The sequence below is a fragment of the Calypte anna genome, chromosome 12 (assembly GCF_003957555.1).
Source record: "Calypte anna isolate BGI_N300 chromosome 12, bCalAnn1_v1.p, whole genome shotgun sequence".
Lineage (NCBI taxonomy): Eukaryota > Metazoa > Chordata > Aves > Apodiformes > Trochilidae > Calypte > Calypte anna.
The window spans coordinates 13,999,953-14,016,331 of NC_044258.1; the positions used below are offsets into that span (position 1 = coordinate 13,999,953).

Sequence of the window (16,379 nt, forward strand, 5' to 3'; positions counted from 1 at the left end):
GTCCCGGTTTGGGCCAGGATAAAGGTGATTTTTTGTCTTGTACTTCTGCTTTCAGCTGAGTCTCTTGTAAGTAGCTGCACTTGCTGAAATTCACAGCAAGTTTCTCAGTGTCTGCTTCTGGGACTGGTGATGCTGGATGTTCATAGTTCCAGCTGGAGACAGGTGTGCAGAGACAAGGACACTGCTCAGTTCTGAGGAACATTTTGCCCTCCAGAAGGAGTGAAAAGGTCCCACCTGAAGCCCTACTTTGGGGAGGAACGGACAAGATAGGTGGCCAAAACTGACCAAACAGAGTATTCCATCCCATACACGTCATACTCGGTATAAATTTGAGGGATCACCAGGGTCAAACCCCTTTTCATTCCCTTCCCTTCTGGCTTTCCCTTTTTTTGCCTGTCCCTGTTTGCTTTGGCATCCTGGGAGGATGCCGTCCCTTCTCTGCCTGTGGTCCTGATCCGTGCCAGCCCATATCTGTGTGTTCCTGCCTCCAGCTCCCTGCTACTGACGACTCGAGGATTCCAGCCTGGACTTTCCCAGAGCTGCCCTGCAGCCTCGGTGGTGACATGAGAGTTATTGGGAATGTGGTATCAATTTTCCTCTATATTTGTATATATTTAGTAATTTTTCCTATTTATCATTACTGTTTTATTAAAATTGTGTAGTTTAGTTTCCAACCCATAAGTCTCGCTCCCTTATTCTCTCTTCAGTAGATTTCCCCTCATACAGATCAAGGTCCCTCCCGTCCCCCTCCACCACCCTGAAGCGCCCCCTCAGAGTAACGGTCACTGCGTGAGACCGCCCTCCAGCGGCGGCCCGCCCGCCCGCCAGCAATGATTGACATCTGCGTCCTTGAGCTCCTCCAATCGCAGTGGCGAACGAGGATCCCGACCTCTCCTGAGCCCGCCCACCGAGGGGCGGTGAGGCCAATCAGCGCCTCCGGCCGGGCTCCTCCTTTCCGGCCGTCTCCATGGCAGCGGGGGCGGGAGGGGGGGAGGCTGAGGCGTCGAGGACACCATGGTGGGTGGTTGCTTCCCTTTGCGAAGCCGGCGAGGCTGAAGGTAACCGAGGTCCGCCTGTTTATTTATGTCCAATTCCTGACTTCTTCTCCTTTATCCTACACAATGGTACATTCCGACGGGCTGGTCGGTTTCCCCCCCTCCTTCCCTCCCTTTCCCAATGGTAGGGCTAAGGGCGGCTCCTGCCTGCCCCTTGGAGGGACCGCGCTCTGCCGGCTCCTCCCGCTCCCACTCGGGGTCTCTCGGCTTTAGGGTGCAGCGGTCATGCCTGCCTTCCTCTGCTTCCTCTCGGCCCGAGCTGCCTCCACGGGCTTCCTAAAAGCCAGGGTGGGAGCCTGGAGCTGCTGGCGGTGCCGATGTCCCGCCTGGCAGCCGCCCGGTGTGAGGCGATTGCCCCGTGATGCTGCGGGCGGAGGATGCTCACGCTGGGTGCTTGTTTATTGATACGTTTGTAAGCTGCCCCCGCTTTAGTTTCCCCTCTTAGCAGTAAAGGCTTTGCCTGAACCAGCAGGTATGTCTCCTGGTCTAAAGAGCAGGGTGAAGCTCTCTGGGCAGGAGCATGGGAGTTCCCCAGCTGAGGGAGATAGCACAGGAGGGGTCACACCCCTTATTAAACTAAGGAGAAACATTAGCAGTGGGCCAACTGCATATAAATTCTTTTCATAGTCTGCTGAAACATGAATCTCTAGAAAATTAAGTTAAAAGAGTGCTCATGTAAATATCTTGATTCAAAATTACATGTGATGCTCATGAGAGAGGGGGGGGTCTCTCCTAATATAATCCTAACTTGAGATCTTTTGGTTCTGTCACCCTTCAACATTGTAAACATATTTTGTTATGTTTAATGAGACAGCAGTGCAGTCACTTCCGAAGTGAAATAATATTAAGGCACATAAACCACTTCCAGCCCTGTGAAAAATGCTGTTAGATCTTTATTCGCATGCAGTGAGCAGTTTATTTCATATCTAAAAAAAATCAGATGTAAACAACTGAAGTTGTATATTCCACCATGTATTCTATTACAGTACTGAAAAGCTGAGCTCAGTAGGTTGCCATTTTAATTTTTCAAGCACTCAAAAATTAAACTGATTTAGTAGTCTTAAGTTATTTAGTTTAATTATGCCTGCACTTAAACACAGATTCCCATGAACAAGGCATTGTAAATGTGAAAGGTAGTTATAAATTATGTTTACAAGTATAACTGTTCAGAATAGCATGAGAGGAGCTAGAAATCACTAATGCATACAGTAATACACATTAGGCAAGCACATAGTTTGCGTGTGCAGTTGTAAGCATGTGAAACTTAGGAAAACTTAATGCAGCATCTGAAACTTGAAAATTTACCTTCTCTTATGAATTGTTAGAATGAAGAAAGATTTTCCTAAAACATAATGTGAACATGAGTCGTGTGTTTGTATTCAAAGCATAATATTACAGTGTCTTGTGGTGAATATTAAATAGATAAGCAGGTTTTGTGTAGGTAGCTGATACGTAAATATCACGCTTGCAACTTTTAACACAGAACTGTTTAATACTGAAAAGTTGGTGTTCATGGATGTCTTTGAATTCAACCAAGTTGAATTTCACTTGGTTTCTGTTTAATAGAGTGACAGAACAACTGAAAATGTCGTCCTATTTGGCTCAGGAGATTCACCTTGCTAGAAGACATGAAGAGATGTAAGTAATTGTTTCAGTGCTGTGGATCACCCGGCAGCAGTTTTTGTGGAGGTCTTGGGAAACCTCCCTCACTGCACATGACCATCCTGTGGACTGTGAGTCCAGGCTCTGCTCAGAGCACCGTGGTGTTTCAACAAGGGGTTGGTGTTCCAGGAGGTGGCACTCTTCCTTCATGAACTATTGGAATTGGCATCCTTGAAAGCCATTAAGGATATTCAGGTTGATGAGTTTTTGACTTCCAGTGGTGGTATTGGTTTAAGATCTCTAGTGCTAACCTCTTGTCACTGTTTAATTCCTATTTGGGGGAAGGTAACTGGATTCTCTTGCTCTATGTCTCAATAATAGAATTGCTTCTTTGTTGCTCTGTAAACTCGGTTTGTGAAGCAAACACAGTTAATAATTCAGAATAATTGACTTTTCATGTAACAACTAGTACTTGCCAGTGAGCAAGAGGGAGTACTGATAAGTCACCCCAGCCCACCCTGTCTTCCCTGTTCTGGGAGATTCAGTGCTTCCAAGCACCTTAGCATATGAGGACTGCTGGTTTCAGTGTTACAGCTCCATACAAGCACAGCAGGTGGTGTCTGCCTGTACCTTTTCCCTCCCCCAGCACACCCACCCTACAGCCGGCTTAATTAGCCCCATAGTTTTGAGAAAACTGGGTAAGGTAAAAAGGTTATTTTCTAGCTCCTGAGCAAAATGTTCTACCCACTTAGCAAAATGTTTTCCTTTGTAGACTGTCTCAGAGATTAGAGCTGCTACAGCAGATGGAGACTTATCTAGGAGACAAAAAGACTAAAAAGACATGGCAAACTCAAGCAGCTGATGCAGCTCATGAAAGGAATGCAGCACTTTTAAATGTAAGTTTCTGCAACTACCAGGAACTGCACTGAAATGTCACTGTTATGCAGCTTAGAGAATTAAAAAAAAAAAATGTTTGCCCTATGGTTATCATTTGAATTCTCCTATATACAATTCCCTCTACTGGAACTCAATCAGAAGTATTAGGTGACAAGTCTTCATTATCTGATGGCATCACAACCTGTTTCCCATGTCCTTCTTTTATGAGCCTTGTGGTGGCAGCTGCTACTGTCTTTTTTTAATCTCTTTTTTTATTTTATTTTATTTTTTTTTAAGTACATGCAGAGATGCAACACATGCTATTATGTGTCTGCCTAAGAGAGCTTAAAAGTCTGGCAAGAGTCAGAGCACCATTACACTCTGATTCAAGATATGGGAATATGTTTGGAAATGGATGCTGGCCAACCTAGAAGGCTTTTATTCCAGGGTAGGAGCTACTCTCCCACTATGGCTCCATGAAGTTGTAGAAGTTGTTCTCAGTTCAATGTTGTTTTTTAAAGAGGTGTCGAGTGACTCCAGGAATCTTACTTGCAAGTCTACAGGAGCAGTGTTTAGTGTCTCTGTCTCTTCCTAGTGGTGATACTGTTAATAAATAGCTGTTCTACATACCTGTTGTCATATTTAAGTAAGATTTGTGTATCCTAGGTAAATTCACCAGATTTTTGAGAATGGGCAATTAAAAGGATCTGGGTTGGATGGCAGGAACGGGAATGCTGAAACCTCTTCTGGAACCTCTAGCTTAGGCATCTGAGTTTGAAGAGGTTGCACTTGACTACTGATGTGAGAATGCTTTTGAAAATGTTTGTTGTTCAGGAAACACACCTCTTGTGTATTTTCTTTAAACTCTGACTTATTAAGGGTCAATATTGCATGTATTGTGTTCATCAGAACAGTGAGTTTTACCCTATAAGATGACCTAGACAGATTAATTTACGTCACAAGAAATTTTTTGTTTCTTCACACGGGACCTGGTTAAGGTTTAAAATGTTGACATTTCAGGTGGGTGTAATTCTGTTGGAAGCCCTTTTTGTATTTAAATAGAAGTTATGTTTCAGGGAGTGGCAGACAAGGCAGTTCATCAGAGATGCCTTCTTAACTGGTCTGTGAAAACGAAGGTTTTTCAACTTGGACTCTGGTAAATTGGGGCATTCTAGGCTGGGGCAATCAGTGCTGTTTGTCGTGGATATAGATAAATGTAGGTGCTTCAGTGGGAGGCTAGGGAAAATTGGATGACCTGTTCATTTTTTCTATAGCTCATTCTCCATTGATTTAGTAATTTCATTTATTACAACTCCTTTTTTCTATATACTTTTAAATGTATTTTTACTTCATAAATATAGGTTTTTTATAAATTAGCTTTATTTTATAATTCATTCTCAGTTTAGATATACAGGTGAACATAATAAATGCAGGTTATATTTCTGCATGCAGAAAGGTTGTAGTATTGGAAATCTTAACAATAGCTCAGACATATACAGAGTGTAAATATTTTTGTAGTTAAACAGATATTTGCCATCTTCTGTCACATCCTCAAAATTGTTCTTTTCAAGTGTCAAAAATGTTGGTGTTTGTACGGAAAAAAGCAAAAACATATGTATCAAAACAAATTCTGTTGCAGGATAAAATAGCATAAATCAGTTTAAATCTATTAATTTTATACTAGTTTTAACAGGCATGCACTCCTGCAGATGCTTTCTGATAACAGAAGAAAACAGGAAAAAAAAAATCTATGCAGAATAATATATGAGAAGCTTGAAAACAAGACTGATTAATGTGCCAGCTTCAGAATATTGTTCCTGATACCAGGCACTGTACATTTCACAGTTACCATGTGGAGAGTTGTTGATTTGGCCTACTCAAAAATACATGGACATGATGAAGTGTTATTTTTTTATTTGCATTTCTGTTTTTCTGCGTGTAAGCAAAATCAGTTGTTTTCAGTGTGTGATCATAGCAAAAGACATTTTCCTTTCTCTGTGGTAGTTGATATTTATGCACAGGAAGGCATTTCAAAATTAATTCTAATCAGTAGGAAGCAAGGAGCTAAACATTTTTTTTTAATTGAAATTTTAACATTTTAAGCACTTGTTCAGCATTTTAACATAATTATGAGTATATTCCTTAATGTCTTTAGAGGAAGACTGCAGATTAGGGAAATATGTGTCATTTGGTACTTATGTAATGTTGTCGTAATAAAAGCAGAAATTAGACTAGTATTTATAATCTAATTTATGACATTTGTCAGTAGTATTTCTTGTGTTTAGAAATATGTATTACTGTGCAACAGCTTGTAACATGAAATAGAAAATAAAGAATATGCTATATAGTAGTTAGTATTTGGAAGGTTAGGCCAAATTTTCTTTCCTTAACAGGCATATAATACAGTTATTTAAGGGGGATTCTGCCAGTCTGATATCAATATAAGTGACAGATAAATTTGGTCCCTTAAAAGTGATGCATGTGTCAGGCGTTGCATTTTACCTCTGGGGAAGGGTCTTGAATTGTTTTTGTTCCAATCCTTGTGGTTTTAGGGAAAGAACTGTAAGATGCTCTCTTTTTTTAGCACTGCTGCATACTAGATTTGCTGTTTTTCCAAATAAGTTTACATCATCGATGCATTTATTTTTATATTGATGATGGGGTTTTCTTTATCTTACAAATCTTACCAGTGGTGTAGACACACAAGAAGTTCTATCTAATCTTTTAGTAGTTCCAGTTATTTTCTAAAGCATACTACACCTTCCAGCAAAAATTTCTTTCACTGTCTGTCATTAAATCAGTATTCTGAATGACAATAGACTGCACAACATACAAACTAGAGTGAGCAACAAAAAGACACATCCAATATCTAGGCTATGCCAAAGTGACCTTCTCTACTGAACATACATGCACAACTGCTCTCTCCTTTCTTGCCTGAAAGACATTCATTTCCTCTGACCATAAACATTTCAATGACTTCGATGAGTATGTAAAGAAATAATGAATTTGACTGATATTCTTCCTTCCTGTGAAAATTCCTACAGGAATTGGGAAGGAGGGATCAGAAAGGAGGAGAATCCTATGGAAGAATATGAAATTAACATTACTGGTTGATCCTGCTTTCAGTGGGGTGGTAACTTCTCTAGACTTGGTCTGAGACCAAGCTATGAGCTTCCCTTTGTGCTGTAGTGTACCTGTTCTAAGTACATAAAACAGAGAAATGCCTTGCTTAGGTTTAAGTCTGTTGTCCTCTGTTATTTTGAGATTGTGACTACAAATGGCTTCCTTCTTTGCTCATATTTCCCCTTTATGTTTATCCCTGTTAGTCTTTTCTCACCTGAAAAAAGTGCAGCCACTTCTTCTGAGGATTTGGATAAATCTGAGATTGAGTTCACTCTTTTTCAGACATCTTAAAGGTTCCTACAAGGGTATGCACTGCACTGTAGAAAAGGGAGAACAGTTTGGCTTGCATTTGGGTTTCTAATTAGGAACAAGAGTACACTCATGCTGTAAAAGGAATTTATGAAATAAAATAAGATGAACACTGTAAACTGAATGAACTGAGTGTATTGCTAAGTTGAACTTCAGCTGACAGCAAGGCTGTTTTTTTGCTTTTATTAACCATCCTCTGCTGAATTTGAGTCATATTTTTCAAACTAGACTTGAGTTGAGCACTGTTCACTTACTGATGGATTCAGCTTGGCTATTATTCAATAGGAGTAATCATGTTTGGTCTCTCTTGTGGATAAGCTCCTCCAGAATCTCACTCTTCTTTTCAACGGCAATGGTGGTGAATATTTGGGAAGTCCCTTTGGGGAATTTCCTCTCTCATTTAGTTTTTCTGTTGTACTCTTCACACCCGCTCTCTGCTCCCAACTCTGCCATCTGCTATACTTTCTTTCCCCCTCCACTCTGTTCAGCTTTGGCTTCTTCACACCCCACTCCCACGTCCCTTTCTGTCTCTCTTCATCTGCCCACCCCTCAATCTCTTCAATGTTTGGGTATGGAACTAAGCCCACAAGAATGGGTCAGAACTTGAAAGGGGAGGGCAGTTAGTTTGGGGGGGGGGAGTGTTTTGATTTGTTTATTGCTGTTGGGTTTTTTTGGTTGTTCCTTTATTGTTTTAGAAATTTATTTAGGCCTTTGTGAATCCAGCACACATCCACTGGACAAGCAGAAACCCAAATACTAATTTTTTTTTTTTTGTTAGAAAGCTATGTGAGGTGCATTGTCATCCAAGTTTGTCTGGTGAACAGCTTGCTGCAGCTCTACATTTTTGTGCACATGTTATGCATGCATATTAGCAAGTCATCTTTGTCTTGAGGAGTAAAGATCTTGCACATAATTTGCCTACTTTACAGTTACAGTAACTAGAATACGTACTTCAGGCTTCATGCAGCACAGAGAAAACCATTCTGTTCCACTCATTCCTTTTAAGTTTTAGAGAACAGAATTTAACTGTAATATACCAGAAAGCATAATGGTGTTTTTTATAAAATCAGTCCTGTGTAGTCATGAAATTTATTCCTGTGTCAAAAAGGTACAGCAAAAATACTTAGAAACTATAGGATGTTTGTCTGACTTGTACAAGCTGGATTTCAGAATGGCTAATCTAAAGATTTGAACTTCAATGTCATTATTGGAATGGTGTTTATCTGTAATGAGATAATTAAATGTCTTTATGTGAGTGTGCTTTCCTTTTAATGTTCCCCATTGTTTGTTTTTAAAATGTACTTTGCCTGTGTTTTAGGATATAGAAGCAGCAGAAAAAAAGCTGCAAGAAAGAATGTATTTACTTCCACATCCTGATACTGTTAAGTTAGAAGTAAGTCCTAGAACTCTGTCTTTTTATTTGCTGTTTACCAAATATTTTGCTTTTTTCCTCCCTGAAGCATGTTCTTAAAGTGAAAATAATTGATTTTAAAATCCAGTGACTGGTATAGCCAAAGGCCTGTGTACTGTGTAGCAAGCTGAACCTAAATTCTGGGGCAAGGTCCCTAGGTTCTGGAGCATTCTGGTGGAAATATTTAACAGCTTCCAGATCTATACAAATTTCTATTTAAAAATTAAGTCAAATATAAAAATCAATATTCTGAATACCAGAAAAATTATTGTGGTTATGTCAGAGCTATTTATTTTGGTTTACATGGTCATCCCTTTTTCACTTGGCCAGAAATTGTCTTATTTACATTTCAGGGTCAACAGTTTATTAGCATGAACAGAGAAATTTTTACTTCATAGTTATTTTGTGGTTGTGTGGGAGCTTATGAAAAGTACTGCTAATTCAGGAGCACTCGAATTTTGCTCCTCAACCCATAGTCCTAAAATATAATTCAAAGATAAACCTTTTGAACTGCCAAGTCATGCTGAGATCTAAGTATTATCCTGATACAATGTACCAAGTTCTGTTCCCTGGTCTCCAGCCTGTTTTATCATGATTATGCAGCAAGGAAGGAATGACTGGAACAATCCTGCCACAGGAACAGGAGCACAGCTCATCCAGATGCAAACTCAACATCTTACCCACAGGGCCACTGACTCAGATTCCCACTTGTGTTTCTTGCAGCAGTGGTTTGTGGCTTCTTCCTTGCATGGTGGGTCCATTTCCACAGGCACAGTAGGTGCTGTCAGAGGAGGAGAAAGGTGTAGATTTTAGAGGTGTCAGTCGGTGGAGAGAGGTGTATTTTACCTCAGTTTCACCCTTGCTGGTCAAGCATTGTCATGCTTAGGCTGCTGTTACGTAAATGAGGCATCACTTGTGGTTACTGTTAGAAGTTTTTGTTGGTCTTGCATGTTGTGAAGAGCCTGCTTCTGTGACAGGATGCACACGGTGTCCATTTTTTTTTCTTAGGTAAAAAGAGTACTTTTGTTTTTTCCTGGATACCTGTACATCTTGAATAATACTAGGAAAAATGACAGGCTACTAATGAACTTACTTTGTTTGTATCCAGAAGTAGTTTTAGACTCCTAGAGGACTGTCAAGGCTACCTCTAGGGTTGTCTGGATCAGTTTTAGACTGCTACCCCCTCTGTCCTCTCTTAGGTGGTGAGGTGTTGTGGCATCCAGAGTAAATTCTGCACAAACTGGAGAATGCAGAGCAATTGCTTATGGCTGCAGAAATGTCTACTCTCTGCAGCAGAGAGCAATTCTGGTTGAATTTTAGGGAGAACAGAGTTACCATTGGAAGGAAAAGATCCTGGTTCAGCCTTTTTTATACTTCTAGGGAAAAGTGCTATAAATAGTCAAAAAAGAAAACTTTCTTTCATGGTACAAAATTCTTGTGCATGCTTTGTTCCAAAATGCTTCTGAGCATATTTCACTCAGCCATATATGTGTCTGTATTAATATACTTTGAAAGTTATGGCTATAATGGATCCCCAGCTTGCTAAGTTGGAGTAGTTTTGTGTGACAGCACATATGCTTGTCAAAAAAGATTCTTTGAGTAAATCTGTTGAAGAAAATATTTTTGTAAATCTGCAAGAGCCATAGTTATATCCAAGTTACATGTGAGGATCAAAATGATTAGCCAGGAATCTAATACTCTGCAGAGAGATGTTCAGTTTTGTGGCACGCTGCTTCTACATTGTGCTTAGGCAAGTAGAGAAAAAAAACCTCAATATATATGTGCCATAGATGTTTTCTATTGGAAAATTTATTTTTTCTGAGTAGACCTCAATGTCTGGAAATACTCTTACATTGATGGATGGATTTAAGTCTTGGCTTAATACAGCTCTTTGATATCAGTGAGGGGAAAAAAAAAAAAAAAAAAAAAGGTTGTATGTGACACTTCAAAATCCTACAAACAACAAAGTTATCCATAGGATTCCAACACAAAAATGATGTGTCTGTAACACAGATAAAACAGAAGTTAAATATCTTCCTTAGGGGCACACAGTAATGCAAAGGAATGGTAAGATAATTCAGTGTTTTTCCTAGACCACAAATGAATATGGAGCTTTCTTTTTTTTCCTCATTCGGGATACAAATACTAGAACCAATTACTTCATCAGTGGTGTGGTATATATATAAATTTATATATATATATATTGTGGGCTACAATACTGCAAGCTTTTCTAGGATAAGCAATTTACACTTTTTGTGTATAACATTAAACATTTTTTCCACTTCAAATTTAAATTGCACTAACACATTTAAAGATAAAACTTGCTTTTGGAAAAGTTTATAATCACAGAAAATGGTTTATTAGCGGTACTGTGAGGGTCTAAACTAATCCGTTTCTTACCACAAGAGGGCACATTCAGTCACGTCACAGTTCATGCTGCAGAAAGAAATCTTTCCAGGCTGGTACTTTGTATCATGCTGGAGATTTAATTTCATGTGTAAGTCTGTTGTTCCTTTCTGTTATTGCTTAACTCATAAGGCAGTATTTAATAATCCATTGCATATCTGTATTGGTTTTAAACATGCTGACACAGATTTTGAAATTAAGTTTATTTTTTCTTATACTTTTCTCAGACTCTTTATTGGGCATCAATAAAAGAATCTCTTCCCAAGTGGGAACAGTTTCTTTTAGGAAGAGCCGAAGTTCCTATTGGTTTTGGGAGAATGAAAACTACAAAACAGAACATGAGCTACCCAGAAGATTCACAAAAATAAACTCTTCAGTTTAATTTTGTTTTGGAATTTATGGCTTAAGCAGGCAATGTCATCCAGATCAGACAACAGAATATCACATCATTAAATTATAGTGTAAATCATTCAGATTAAAATGAGCTAGATTGGATAATTTGCTTCCATTGTCATATTGTGTACAATTCTTTATTATTATTCTATAGTAGAAAACCAGTTCTTAAAGGGGCTTTTAGGATCAAAAGTGAGAAACACTGGTGTATAGAAATGCACCAAAGCAATTGCTTTTCCAGTATGAGAGTTCTAGGTTATTTTTGGTCCTCTGCTTTTGCATATGAGAAGACAGATCCCTGCATTATTTTTCCTCACTGCAGTCACCTGTGCTGTATGTCTCTGTGGCTGGGGAAAAAAGGAGGAATTTGCCATTAACAAGAAAGGCAGACTGTCTGCACCAGACAGAGTAGCCTTAGTTTAGCACCAGAAATCAGTGTGAAAACCTTCATGAAAGCACTTGTAGGAGGAACACGTTGAATTTCTGCATCTTGCTTTCCCTGATTTTTATCATTGCCATTTTCATTGCTCCTACACCTCAGTCCAGTAACCACTGTTTCTGAGAGAAAAAGTAAACAAATCTCTGGGGGGTTTTGCTACTTCTAGGCTGCTCGATGATGTTTTCCTGGTGGTGACATAATCTACAAGTGAGAACTTTTGCTTAGGCATGAGGAGTTTGAAAGAAGCAAGCTGAAAGGTAGCTGGCAGTGGGTGCTCGAGAACCCACCATATATAGAAGTTGAGGAAATAATATATTCATTTTCAGCCATTGAACAGCTCTTCAGCTTCCTCCTACAGGGGTGCTGTGTCAGTGGGCTAACTCAGTTATGAAAATTTCACTCCTCTGGCACAGTGCTTTTTAAAGTACCAGTTCAGTGGAATTCAAAGTGTGGGACTTGGCCTGCAGAAATTTCATCCTTCCTAAGTCAAAGAGCCCTAGAAAAAAAAATTTTTTTTTTTTTTTTTTTTTTTTTCTTCTTTTAAGTAAGGCCCCGGACTTCAGTTATTTTATTGTTAAAATGTAATCTGATATGCAACAGCATACTTCCACCCTCAACATGAAAATAGGAGGAAAAAAATTTTACTTCTGACAGTGTTTGAGCATGTGAAAATGTGAGGATTACAAATTTTGCCAGGCTACTGGTGAACTGATCTGTGCATTTCCATGCTACAGAGAGAGATTTTTTTAAATAATTAGGGATGTTTCAGTTACTTCGTTTGAAGTGGAGGTACTTTCTAGCAACATTTCTCCTAAATGTCACTGTTTTGGATCTGTGTGCTAAAAATCTTGTGTTCTTTAGTTAATTAAACATAGTTAAGTTATTCACTCATTAGCTGGTGGTGGGGAGTTTATGGTCCAGTCAGAACTAGAGAGCTAATTTCTACCTGAAAGCTACAGAAGTCTGGGTAGTATCTAAGGACCAACATTTGCAGATACAGTTCTCTGTAAAACTAAGCATGTAGTTTTGTCTGAATTTAAATTATCTGAAGAATCACTGATGCAATAAAATGAAAATGTCAGCTGCATTTTAAAAATGTACATTTTGAACAGGAATATTAAGAGTTCAGTTAAAACTTTTGCTATTGAAGGGTCCATTAAACTGATAAGTTTTTACAGAAACTGCCATCTTAGAAATATCCTGTTGAGTGGGTGTTGGTGTTTGTAACAATAACGTTGTTTTCATAATATGTGATGGCAGATTAGCACGCTTCTCTGCAGTGTTGTTAACAGTTGTAATTAAGGAATAAACAGTAAAGGGTGTCAGTCCGATGACAATTTCATCTATAGTGTCACAATACAAAATGTCACAAAATATTAGAACTGTTATATAACTACAAAAATATCAAATTAGGCTTTCATCTTACAAGCACAGAGCTTTAAAAAAAAAAAAAAAAAAGAAAAGAAAAGAAAAGCAAAAAAAAAAAACCTGGCATAGAGACCATTGCAATTTTATACCTACTCAGTGTTCTGTCACAAAGACAAGTTGGTAATATTTTCTTCTGTAAGATCACAATGTGTGTCTCAATCTGATTTAGCAGGAATGTGTATGGTTCTTAGAACTGCAGAGCTTTAATTTAGAAAGCAAATAATTGGAACCAGTTGAGCAGACAAGAAGGGAAAAGCTATTACACATGATACCCAGAATGAAGGGATGGGTGAACACTTAGTTGCCAACAAAGACTGGGATTCATCCTGGTCTTTGCATCCAAAGGGAAATCACTTAAACTAAAAACTGGGCCCCTAAGTAGTTTGTACATCAATAATCTGGGTCTTTATCTCTTTGGACTCCGCCTAAACACTGGGACACAATGCAGATGCTCACCATCTCCTTGTCCCTTTTGATTTCTCATGGAAGGAAAGGAGAGTGTGTGGACTATGAGGGCATGGCAGCTGGATGGGTGAGGATCTTGCAGCATGTTGTGAAAGGCACCTGCAGGCAGTGTCATTGCAGTTTTTGTGCTGCAAGTTAAATGCTCAGCCACTGTGTTTCTGATTATTTTGTTACCAGGCAAAAAAAGGATAAAAATTAAACGATCCTATTTTCAAAAAGAAAATTACTCTTGCTTTCTGCAGCATAACTTTAGAAGCAATAGGTCAAGTAGTGCATGGAAAACTATGTAGGAACACATCCAGAAAATGATGAAATTGGGAGTAACATTTAAAGGAGGAATGTGTATAGGTGACTGATCTCATGGTGTTGATCTGTGGTCTGATATGAATAAATGCAGTTGTGTGTGACTGTGAAGCAGCCCAGGGGCACACAGCAGGGCCAGCCAGGTACAGGAGTGAGTGCATCCTGATTTGGCACAGACCTTGGGACAAACAGTGGCAAGGAACATAATGACATGGTATCTCTTGTTAGATCTGTTGAGTGCACAGTTTAATTTACTATGTCTGAGCTAGCTTGCCACTTGCCTTTCTGTAGATAAAGATTTGAGAAAGCAAATCTTCATTTAATGTAAACATGTTTAAAAAAAAAAAAATCCCCCAAACTGATGGTTCAAGGGCTTAGTATGGCCTTTAAATGAGATCTTGAATGAGTAGTCTTTACCAAGGCTGTTATTTCAAACATACTGATTGTATGTATGTATATGCCATCTTATCCCCAGCTTTCATATACAAAACAATGTTATATTTTGCATTATATATGTCTGCTATGTAATTTCCTACCCATCTTGGGTAAGTGGGGCTTTTTCCCACAGAACGTAACCTGCTAATATGCATTTTTTTAGTAACTTACTGCCTTTTGTGTTAAAATACATGTATACATAAGCTGCAATGGTCCTAAGAGCCTCTTGCTTCTTGTGATTTTCTGGTGGACAAGGGAAAGCAATTGAGAAAAGAGCAGTAAGGGAACTGAAGGTTTTTCCTGTTTGTAAGCAATTTTTTGAGTATCTTTCAAGAAATAATTAATCATCCTTTTTTAGGTTTGTGCACAGATGAGTAACCACAGTACTAACCCAGGAGCACAGCCTGTTCACCCATCTTCTTACCACTACCACCACATTCCTGAGCTTTTTACTTTCTCAGTTATTCTGGCTGTGGGGGCAGTAGCAGAAGGCATGTTAGTTTTCCCTAGGAAAAGAAATATCTTACTCCGCAAAATCTTTCTCAAGCCTTTGAATTTCATTTGAGAGTACATATGAAATAATAAGAAAGCTTAGACACATGATATTTGACACTACGATATCCTCTCGATTAAATTTTTTCAGGGTCATGGTTTCATAGGCACTGGGAGCTGGATTTTAGGCTGAGTTTATAGTTCTTAATTCACTTGGAGCAAGTCAGGGATGTAGATGCTCAGTTTGAACTTGTTGGTACTGGAAAACGGGAAAACCAAATTTGAAATGGAATGTACTTGAAGAGGTTACATCTGAAAGAAAACATTATTTACTCCATAATGGTAATTTTCATAATATTTTAATAATTGTGTTCAGATATAACTTGACCTTAAATATCACCCAAAATGCAAGCTGTTTTAACATATTTGTAATGCTAGAGTCTTCATTACAGTAATATTCTGTTTGCTTGAGAATTATAATCCATTAGTATCATGTGTTGCAGTTGAAATAAAGCTTTGATCCTGTAGTCACTGTCTTTTGGATTTCTGTCTTATTGTTTCTACAAGTTGGATGTAGATTGGTGTCTGCTCTAGCCAAGTGTGGGGACAGTGAGTACACTAGTGATGAACACTTTGCTTGGCTATGCTGGTTATTTACCTCAGCTTTCCTCTGACACTGAGCTGAAATACTAATCTGCTGAATGAAAATCAGCATCTCTGAAGTTTAGTGCTGAAAAATCCAAATGCAGTGAATCCCACATCGATTATTTGCACTCTTCCTGTGGTTTCACCATAACCGTGTGCCAGATCACTTCAGATATGTGATCGCTGGCGAGACACGGATAGAGATACTTAAACCCTGGCGAAGGAAATAGGTGGAAAAAAAATAACCCGTTTCTTCAGTGCACCCTCCTGCTGCGTGAAGCTCTTTGTCTTTGCCATAAACAGGGTTATTTAATTTGGGAGTTAGCCACTGCTTTTACACGCAGCTGAAACTGCTCTTGAAAAATGCCCTAAATTGTACCCGCTGTGTCTGTCGTCTTCCAGTTGTATCTATTTCGTGCGAGTTACTTTGCATTCGTTTGGTTTCAACGCATACAGATGAGAAGTAAGCTCGCTTCTTCCCATGAGTTTTATCACTAGTGGTGATGATCTTAAAAATAAACGTGTGGTGTTCTTTCTCCTTACTCTCAGTCGTATCACCTACCAGAAAGCCCTAATAGGCAACAAAACAGTGTGAGACGGTATTTACATCACACTTTTGAAACAGAATCAAGCAGGGCCAGCTGCCGTAAGATTATTTTACAAATATATTGCAAATTAATAAAAGGGGGGAGGGGGGGGAAAATTGCCGTCCTTTAAGAAATTACAGTCTCCTTGGCTAATTACATAGCTTGAAGCCGTAGTAAATTAGTACCTGCCTCACAGCGGTGTCGCGAAACGCATTTTTGGTTTCCAGACTTGCCTTTCTTTAGCCATTTAGTTTGTATATGTTCCTAATAGCTTCATTCACGGTGCTTTTAACTGTTGCTCAATAAAAGCTTCCGGAGGATAATTTGCTGAAGCGAACCACACGCCTGCAGCTTTGTTAAGCGCCATCTAACCTGCGCGCTCCCCCCGCGGCTGCGCTCCTCTGCGCGCC

At 39.1% G+C, this 16,379-nt stretch overlaps 1 protein-coding gene across 6 annotated transcripts; it reads left to right on the plus strand.

Annotated features, from left to right (window-relative positions):
- Positions 1-985: 985 nt before the first annotated feature.
- C12H3orf14 (chromosome 12 C3orf14 homolog) lies at positions 986-15,264 on the plus strand. Of its 6 annotated transcripts, none has more exons than XM_008503647.2 (5): positions 986-1,058; positions 2,622-2,693; positions 3,430-3,553; positions 8,284-8,358; positions 11,010-15,264. In XM_008503647.2, the coding sequence occupies exons 2-5, from the start codon at positions 2,641-2,643 to the stop codon at positions 11,148-11,150; spliced, it is 393 nt and encodes a 130-aa protein (XP_008501869.1). In that variant the 5' UTR covers positions 986-1,058; positions 2,622-2,640; the 3' UTR covers positions 11,151-15,264. The 6 variants fall into 6 exon arrangements, with proteins under 6 accessions (XP_008501869.1, XP_030314470.1, XP_030314468.1 ...); XM_030458610.1 differs by having other exon boundaries at positions 1,003-1,067; XM_030458608.1 differs by lacking the exon at positions 986-1,058 and adding an exon at positions 1,229-1,467.
- The last annotated feature ends 1,115 nt before the right edge of the window (positions 15,265-16,379 follow it).

What these genes read in the sequence shown, in the direction of transcription:
- C12H3orf14 (XM_030458608.1), top strand. Translation starts at nt 1,433, where the DNA reads ATGCTCACGCTGGGTGCTTGTTTATTGATACGTTT. An exon ending in GCTAGAAGACATGAAGAGAT is followed by an intron (nt 2,694 to 3,429) that starts GTAAGTAATTGT and finishes TTTCCTTTGTAG; the next exon opens with ACTGTCTCAGAGATTAGAGC. An exon ending in CTGATACTGTTAAGTTAGAA is followed by an intron (nt 8,359 to 11,009) that starts GTAAGTCCTAGA and finishes TACTTTTCTCAG; the next exon opens with ACTCTTTATTGGGCATCAAT.